General features: G+C 38.9%; 1 protein-coding gene across 1 annotated transcript in view; it reads left to right on the top strand.

Annotated features, from left to right (window-relative positions):
• The window catches only part of LOC117379840 (glutamate receptor ionotropic, kainate 1), a 47942-nt gene extending 39710 nt beyond the window's left edge, over positions 1 to 8232 (top strand). The window contains exons 12-15 of the mRNA XM_055225817.1: positions 1920 to 2143; positions 5346 to 5682; positions 6323 to 6548; positions 7943 to 8232. Of these exons, the coding sequence (XP_055081792.1) occupies positions 1920 to 2143; positions 5346 to 5682; positions 6323 to 6548; positions 7943 to 8232 (1077 nt within the window). The remainder of the gene's footprint in view (positions 1 to 1919; positions 2144 to 5345; positions 5683 to 6322; positions 6549 to 7942) is intronic.
• The last annotated feature ends 1684 nt before the right edge of the window (positions 8233 to 9916 follow it).

Below are 9916 nucleotides of genomic sequence, written 5' to 3' on the forward strand. Positions count from 1 at the left end.
CCAGGCAAAGCAATAACATCTTCATGGAGACAAGGAAGTGTTAGACACTCCACAAAAAAGTTACATAGTACACAAACAAACAAAACAGGCAAAAGAAATTTGTGTTAGTGTTTGTCAGCATTAATGTTTGACTTGACAAGTTGATTTAAAGCTTCATGTGAGCATGAATAAATAAAGTAGTATGGTATATCTTTGTGTGCTACAACGACAACATATTAAACTTAAAATTGCAAGTGATACTATCCCAAAATTGTTGAGCTTTGCAATATACTAGTACATTTTTGCTAACAAATCATAAACTCTCTTAACTGTATATGAGTACTGTTGAGTTCATATGACTACATCATAACATTTTCTGTATTAGTGTTGCCACGATACTAACATTACAAACTCAACTTGATACTAAAGAATAGACTCGATACCCCATTTAGATACCCAAATGATCATTTTAAAAGCTCTTTTTTTAACAATATTGTAATTTTCACCAGAAAATAATAGTGTTTGCTTATTATACCATGTGGTCCTACATTAGTTCTGATGATACATTTTTTTCAGTATCATCACCTGCTAGTTTTGATGCTAGTTTTAGAATTGACTAGTCTCTGATTTTCAATACTTTTGACAACCCTATTCTATATCAAAATTACAATGTCTTGACTTTGTAATTACTAGTTCTACTTTGGTATCTGTAAGTGACAGTATCATTAAGGCTTATGTTTTATAATTGTACATTATGTGTGATGTTGATAGTGGAGGACATTGCACCACAGCTTTAATATACTGACTCAATCCCTAACAACAAAAGATCAGGAACAACATTTGTAGATTTTGTTCTGACAATAGACAGTTTTTGAAGTAAATATTCATAGAGACATACAGTCCCTCTAGACTAAGGTTGTCAAAAGTATCGAGAATTAGATACTAATAGATATTAAAACAAGTATTGGAACTAGATACTCATTTGAGCAGGTATTGATACTAAAAAAAGTCAGATTAACAGGACTGAAATGAATAGCTTTAGAATGAACTTGAGCTGTTTCAAAACAAGTACAAGATCACATAGACTAGTATACGCCAGTGACGTGTGGTGGGGTTCATGATGTCATCACAATCAGATTTACAAACATGTAAACCAGGTGTCAGAAAGTAAATGAGTTGGAGCCAGAATTTTTTTAAAAAAAAAGTTCCGAAATCCATATGAAATAGCTCTAATAGTATGAAATAAACACATATAAACACATTTTAAAAAGTAGGGCCAGATAAGAAGAAAAAAGCAAACGGATTGCTAAACTTGACTTGCTAATTCTGAATTGTAGCTTGCTGTCACTATTCTGCTGCTCCAGGAGTTGCAAGAATCTCTTCTCCCACGAGTGCCCCTACCATGAGCCCAGGTGACTACGTGCCTCACCCGGTACCTTTTCACAGCCGCTTAAAGCAGTAGCTGTCACTGCTGAGCGTACAACAGTCAGTCCATGGTGAGGCACGAACAGCTGGTGCCTCTCCACATGTCTCTTCTCAGTATTTGGTAAAAGTAAAAATTTAGCGATTTTGAATAAAAAATGAATAAAAATTGCAAAGTTAAATAGATAATAACTTTATAGTACAAATCAATGGATAAATATAACCATTTGATTAATTTTTTCTCTGTAATGACAGGTGAGGTGTCACCTGCCTCCCCTGACTGCACGTCACTGGTATACGCCCATGAACCAGTATGGAACCTAACTGGACAACTGAAGGATAACACAGATATAAGGCCACATAATAATATAAAGCAATGTACTATTATTTAATGTTGAAAATTACATTCTACTGTCTAAAGAAATTGAGTTTAGTATAGAAATTTCAGTATCGTGGCGACAGTACTTTAGACATGATCAAATCCTAGATACATGACATAATCTAATCTGTTTTTCCAGGTGGCAGACCTTGCAGTGGCCCCCCTCACCATCACATATGTGCGGGAGAAGGTGATCGACTTCTCCAAGCCCTTCATGACCCTGGGCATCAGTATCCTGTACCACAAACCCAACGGCACCAACCCGGGTGTCTTCTCCTTCCTCAACCCTCTCTCCCCCGACATCTGGATGTATGTGCTGCTGGCCTGTCTGGGGGTCAGCTGTGTGCTCTTTGTCATTGCCAGGTAAACTCATTTGGGAGATATGAATGTTTATCACGTGGCCATGAAACTCAGTATAGCTATGCAGTGGGGTAAAAGAGTATTTATTCAGCCACCAATTGTGCAAGTTCTCCCACTGAAAAAGACGAGAGATGCCTGCAATTTTCATCATAGATACACTTCAACTATGAGAGACAGAATGGGGGGAAAGAATCTAGGAAATCACATTGTAAGATTTTTAATAAATTAATTGGTAAATTCCTCAGTAAAATAAGTATTTGGTCACCTACAAACAAGCAAGATTTCTGGCTCTCACAGACCTGTAACTTCTTCTTTAAGAGGCTCCTCTGTACTATGCTTGTTACCTGTATTAATGGCATCTGTTTGTACTCATTATCAGTATAAAAGACATCTGTCCTCAAACAGTCAAGACTCCAAACTCCACTATGGCCAAGACCAAAGAGCTGTCAAAGGACACCAGTAACAAAATTGTAGATCTGCACCACGTTGGGGAGACTGAATCTGCAATAGGTAAACAGCTTGGTGTGAAGAAATCAACTGTGGGAGAAATTATTTGAAAATGGAAGACAATTTCCCTCGATCTGGGGCTCCAGGCAAGATCTCACCCCGTGGGGTCAAAATGATCACAAGAACGATGAGCAAAAATCCCAGAACCACACGGGGGGACCTAGTGAATGACCTGCAGAGAGCTGGGACCAAAGTAACAAACGCTACCATCAGTAACACTCTACGCTGGGCCTCAAATCCTACAGTGCCAGACGTGTTCCTCTGCTTAAGCCAGTACATGTCCAGGCAGTTTGCTAGAGAGCATTTGGATGATCCAGAGGAGGACTGGGAGAATGTCATATGAAACCAAACTAGAACTTTTTAGTAAGAACTCAACTTGTCATGTTTCTTGGAGAAAGAATGCTGAGTTGCATCCAAAGAACACCAATCCTACTATGAAGCATGGGGGTAGAAACCTCATGCTTTGGGGCTGTTTTTCTGCAAAGGGATAAGGACAACTGATCCATGTAAAGGAAAGAATGAATGGGGCCATGTATCGTGAGATTTTGAGTGAAAACCTCCTTCCATCAGCAAGGGCATTGAAGATGAAACGTGGCTGGGTCTTCCAGCATGACAATGATCCCAAACACACCGCCTGGGCAACGATTGAGTGGCTTTGTAAGAAGCATTTTTTAAGGTCCTGGAGTGGCCCGGCCAGTCTCCAGATCTCAAACCCATAGAAAATATTTGGAGGGAGTTGAAAGTCTGTGTTGTCCAGCGACAGCCAAAAAAACCAAACATCACTGCTCTAGCGGAGATCTGCATAGAGGAATGGGCCAAACTACCAGCCACATTGTGTGAAAACCTTGTGACTTACAGAAAACGTTTGACCTCTGTCATTGCCAGCAAAGGGTATATAACAAAGTATCAAGATGAACTGTTGTTATACACCAAATACTTATTTTCCCCCATAATTTGCAAATAAAAAATCAGACAATGTGATTTTCTGGATTGTTCTTTCTCATTTTGTCTCTAATGGTTGACGGGTACCTATGATGAAAATTACAGGCCTCTCTAATCTTTTTAAGTGGGAGAACTAGCACTATTGGTGGCTGACTAAATACTTCATTGCCCCACTGTAGCTGGTTATTTTTTTGTCCTGAATCATATTTTGTACTAACACCACAGATTTTCAAATCTTTTGCCACCACCTCTGAAAATACTCATCGTACTAAACTGGACAAAACCAAGAGTAAATGGGGACTTCAAGGTGCTGTATTAAAGTTTTAGTGTGAAGAGCAGAATTGGTACATTTTAAATGTACCAATTGTTTGCTGTTTATTTCTCACTTACCTTATGCATTCTGAGCATCGTAATTATTCACTATGATGAGTTTATAAGCTTTTTTCACGTCTTTCAAAGAGAAGAGTGGAGTTTGCCCTCAAGGTAATGATAACAACAACTAGTCATGATTCTCTGGCAATAAAATTCTTTATAATTAGATGCAGACAGCAAACAGCAGACATAGTTTAACCTCAGGAGCTGCTTATACAATATATCCCTACTAGTGCAAGACAAATTTTGCCAGAATATTCTTCAGTCTGAACTAAACCATGTCTAAACTCCCACCATACACTTGAAGAACATGTCTGTGTTTAAAGGGTAGCTCAGCAATTGTCTTTTTGTTTTCTTAATAGAATCATATGCATTACATAAAACCTTGACATATGTAACTTGAAATTTTTCTACACGGTGTCCCCTGTTTTGAGTTCTAAGTTGCTGGTAAGTCTGCAGCCATCTAGTATGTTGGTATGTCATTGTTGTTGTAAAATAAATTGTAGTAGCCAGAGAGCTGGAGGAAGAGACATGATGCTGGAGTTGAAATGTAGGAGAAGTTTACCATTAGTACAGGACCCAGCATCAAAACATTGTAATATTGTTGTCCAGTCTGATCTACTTCAGTCCAGTCTGTAGGAATAACACAGGCCAAGATAACAAGGATTGGGGTCACAGTCAGCACCCTCAGTACAGCACAGAAATGGAAATTCTCTCAAAAAGTGTGTCAGCATAACTTGGCTGATGCCACATTGATATGTATGCCACGCTGAATTGGGTTCTACACACTATCAATCTGGGATGACTCTCACTGTAAGTGATCGTAAAACATGGAATGACATGCCAATTATTTGAATCTGATAGGTCAAAGCATCACAACAAGAAAAAATTAAAACTTTTGTTACATCCAGTTGAGAGAAAAGCACAGACATCTTAACTGTCCACAAATGCACAAAGTGCTTACCTTCTGCACATTTTCACAAACAGTGTTTGCTATGTTTGTTTTGGTTCTTGAGTGCTTTGCCTTTGGCTTCCGCACAAACCTCAGTGCTGCTCTATGATTGGTCTGCCCTATTGCACCAGAGGATGCATGCCAAGATGTATTCCCGTATGTTTGTGAACTCACAAATATTGCGAGAATACATCTTGCTGTGCATGGTTAGTGTCAGCATCCAAAACATAATAATATTATTAATATTTAGATATTTATGTCCATTTGTTTTGTTGAAAACACAACAAGATGGGTGCAGAGGAAAAGAGTCCTAACCCTAACCCAAAGTAAACAACAAATTTGCAAAAACTCTAGGTGGTAGTAAGTGTAGTTTGTTTTACATGGCGATTTTACTGTAGGCTACAAAACTACTCAAGTTATTTTTCCCTGCAGGTTCACCCCTTACGAGTGGTATAACCCTCACCCATGTAACCCCGACTCAGACGTGGTGGAGAACAACTTCACCCTCATCAACAGTGTGTGGTTTGGGGTGGGAGCTCTCATGCAGCAAGGGTCAGAGCTGATGCCCAAAGCGCTGTCCACCAGGATTGTCGGGGGCATCTGGTGGTTTTTTACGCTCATCATCATCTCCTCCTACACTGCTAACCTGGCAGCCTTCCTCACAGTGGAGAGGATGGACTCACCCATTGACTCTGCAGATGATCTGGCCAAACAAACCAAGATCGAGTACGGAGCAGTGCGAGACGGATCCACCATGACCTTCTTTAAGGTATCATCGTTCTGAAGCTCTGTGTAAAAGTGTGCTGTCATTTTATGCGGTTAGCATGCTAATGTGAGTGCTAGTCTCAGGGCTCAGATTTAGTTTACCCTTGTGACACCTTTTATTTTATTTATTTTAGATGAGATGAGGAGAAGGGAAAAGCATAAGCAGAACAGAGACATTTATAGTGGATGAACTGTACTTATTGCTTGCCCGGGATGCACTGTACACACCTGTACAATAATTTACATAGCCCCATTTTTTTGTACATAGGCACATTTAAATAGTAAGCGAGAGTCCATTTTGTGAGGGTCCCATCCATCTGTTTGAATGTGTCCAGCTAATGGTAGGTCATACTTCTGTTTTATCAGAGTTAAAAACTCGTTTTGCATTAGACAAAAAATATGCTAGATGACACACAATCAACTTGAAGTATTCTACTGAAAGTCCTTTTCCTAACTTGGAAACTAAAGGAGCCATTCCAGAGTTGAATCAGAATATTACACGACATGAAACTGAAAGCCTCATTTATTTTCAAAATAGATTTTAGATGAGTGTTTTTTTTTAGAAAAGCAAATTGTCTAACTGATTCTGTGTGTTTTAATAAAATTACAAATTAAGGTGATTTAATTTGATTTTGCCCTGACAGAAATCCAAGATCTCCACATATGAGAAGATGTGGGCGTTCATGAGCAGCAGGAAGAACACAGCTCTGGTGAAGAACAACCGAGAGGGCATCCAGCGTGTCCTCACCACAGACTATGCCCTGCTCATGGAGTCCACCAGCATCGAGTACATCAGCCAGAGGAACTGCAACCTCACCCAAATAGGAGGCCTCATAGACTCCAAGGGCTATGGCGTCGGAACTCCTATTGGTAACACACACACTTTTCTACTGCAAAATATCTTCTTTGACTTCATAATGTGAGGGTAATCACTGTGCGCCTGTTGTGTGTTTGTTAGGTGTCTTTTAGGGCTGGGCACATCTATTGCATTAACTCATGCTAACATAGGTCATGTGTATCAGTCAAAAACACAGGATCAAAAAGCCCTGCTCTGGTCTGTGAGCAGCTGTCTCACCTTTTCCTCTCTCTCCACTCAGCACATAGACACATATTTGTCTCTCTCTCTCTGCTCTACACATACACACACATTTGTCTCTCTCACCACTCATGAGACATGAGCAAGAGAGTCCTGCTGTACAGAGACGAGCTCAAATCGCCGAGTTTTTAAACTCCAAAAAGAGTCACTGAAAGGAGAGAAAGCTACAGTCTGCAAACCAAGAGTGACTTTAAATACATGACTCATTATGCGCATGGAGGATTAGCGATCCAGCGGCCATGTGTATACCTCTCCTGTCAAATCATGTTTACTCTGAAAACTACAGAGATATTAAAATCCCACATATTTAGTATCCAGTGAGCTGGTTTGAATTAGAGCCAAAACTGAACCAGAACTGAACCAGGACTAAATAGGAAGACTGACCTTTACCGGACTCGAATCAGGATTAAAGCAAAACTAAACCAGGACTCTAGGAACCTTCCATTAGGTTTATAGGGAACAGAAAGGAGAAGCAGACTACACAGGACAATCACAGGAAAAAAATAGGTTCAGCTTCAAAAGGGTAAATAACATTTCTATATTTGAATGTAAACATTAGAAAAATTATAAAATAGGCAAATACTGAGCCTTTTTATATTATTTAGACTTTCAATTAACAAAGTCCCATTGTGATTAATCATGATTTCTCGCAATTCAAGCATGCAGTTAACTGCAATTCAATTTTTTTGTGTCACTGCCTAGGTCTAGATTCTTTATACCTGAAGCCCTTTGTGTTACAACCAGCCACCATAGCCATACAATAATTGTGTTGAACAGACTTTGTGGGAAGTGTGTTGCCCATTTAGGTCTCGTTTGAACCATCACCCTTCTGTTTGATTAAAGTTCTATAGATGGGTTTCAGTTTCCTGGTACAGATGTCAGGTTTGATTCAGAAAATACAGGGTTACTCATATATGCATAAATTGGTTGATATACATCTTTGAGTAAGTTCATTAAAGTTCATTCATAGTTAATTTAAAATGTTTTGCAATGGTCCAAAGTTATTCCTCACTTACCTTATGTATTCTGAACATCCTAGAGTTTATAAGCACTTTTCACATGCTAACACACATTCATACCCACACTCAAGAGCTGCTTATACCTGCATATATCTGTACTGGCGCGATTTTGCTCAGATAACTCCTAAAAGTCCATCTCATGCTTTCAGGCTCCCCATACAGAGACAAGGTGACCATTGCCATTTTACAGCTGCAGGAGGAAGGCAAACTCCACATGATGAAGGAGAAGTGGTGGAGAGGGAATGGCTGCCCAGAGGAGGATAGCAAAGAAGCGAGCGCTTTGGGCGTGGAGAACATCGGAGGCATCTTCATCGTGCTGGCTGCTGGGCTTGTGCTCTCCGTGTTTGTGGCCATAGGAGAGTTCATCTACAAGTCCCGGAAGAACATCGACATCGAGGAGGTGAGCGTGGGCCAGTGTGAATGGCATCACAAATATTAACAACAGAAAAGCAGACTGAAAGGCAATACCGTACTTGAAGAAGTTTGAATGTGGCTTCTGCACTGTTACAATCAATATGGATTTCCTACAGTTTAGTGTCTGAGTATTCAAGAACTTTTTTGTCACATTTTAAAAAATCTGGCCAGTAATCGTGAATTGTTCCCTAAAGTAATGCCAAATGGATTTATGGACCGAAAGGCAAAATGAATGAGTCCCAGCTTGAAGAGGAAGTTTGAATGTGGCTTCTGCACTTTTACAATCAATAAGGATTCCAATAGTCATTTAAGTCAGATTTTATAAAAACTGGAAAAACCTGCCAGTAATCGTGTATATGTTTTTCCCCCTAATGTATGAGATGTTTGTGTTTAACAGACAAACTATTTTTAAATACAAGATGTGGAGATTACAGTGAAGAGATGGATTCATGCCCTTTTTGGAATAGTACGACTGGCTGAGTTGTAAAAAAAAAAAAAAAAAAATACTAACGTTGAACATCTACACGTTTTTGACTATTTTGGCCTTTTGCCATTATTTTTTTTTTGGAAGTGTATCATTATTTTGTGTGTTATGCCATGTTTATTATAATATGGGTAAGTATGGACTATACGGAATAAGTTCAGCTTGTTTACCGCTGTAGTAGTTTTACAAGTACTCAGTTACTCTTATTTGCAGTTGTTATATTTACAGCGTACAGAACTCTAAACATAAAATGTCAATTGTTCTATTTTTTACTCATGTATTACTTTATTATTATCGCTATGTTGATTCTTCCCAAGACCTCTGCTTTATGTCAGTGCTTTTGTATCATTTCAGATTCATGGACATGTGTGTTATTGTTTTGTTTTGTCAGGTTTGTTTCAGAATGACTAAAGTGATGTGGGAACATTACAGTGCATGTAGTGTTTTGTTTCGCATATCTTCACAACAAAACAAAGGCAAGAAAGTTATGAAAATTTTTTGCACAAGAAGTCAATTTTTCATTCAGTTTTTGCAAAGACACTAAAATAAAAATTTTGAAAGCTTTCTCAGGTCTAATCAGCTACGTGATATCTAATGACCACAAGACCTGTTTCTGAAACTTTATAAACTGCTAAGTTATTAAAACATTTTGCTGAATCTTGCATTTTAAATGTGCTTTTTGGACTTAAAACAACCGTGTTATGGATATTAGTGAGCACGTAGCTGGTTAGTTTCAACTCCCGGAATCACAGTAGGCTTTGAAGTGACTGGGACTGTTGAGCTCCATACAGGGCGAAGGCAGCAGGTGTAATATAAAGAGGGCACAATATAGCCCCCTTCCCTCATGTTGCATGGCACCAGTGAGGGTCAATAAATGTTGCTAGTGACTATATTCATTATTTTTAATTGAAGATGTTTTTTATGACCTCTACTGTTGCCACCTGCTTGTTTCCATGGAAACTTTATTTTAAACTTTTATCTATCCCCATGGAGGACAAGTAGGCGACGCCACCAGGACAAGTTACAGGTCAGGTTGGAGCAAAAAAATATATATATATACAAGATAGATAAGCTTAATGCTATATTGTTGGACATTCCAGGCAAAGCAATGACATCTCCTAGAAGACCAGAACGTTTCTTACCCTCTACCAGTGAAGTTGTGTAGTGTACCTTTAAATTCCGGCATATCAGCTCAGTTGGGTTATTTTTTTATTCACTGCTATCT

Source organism: Periophthalmus magnuspinnatus, chromosome 13, assembly GCF_009829125.3.
Source record: "Periophthalmus magnuspinnatus isolate fPerMag1 chromosome 13, fPerMag1.2.pri, whole genome shotgun sequence".
Taxonomy (NCBI): Eukaryota; Metazoa; Chordata; class Actinopteri; order Gobiiformes; family Gobiidae; genus Periophthalmus; species Periophthalmus magnuspinnatus.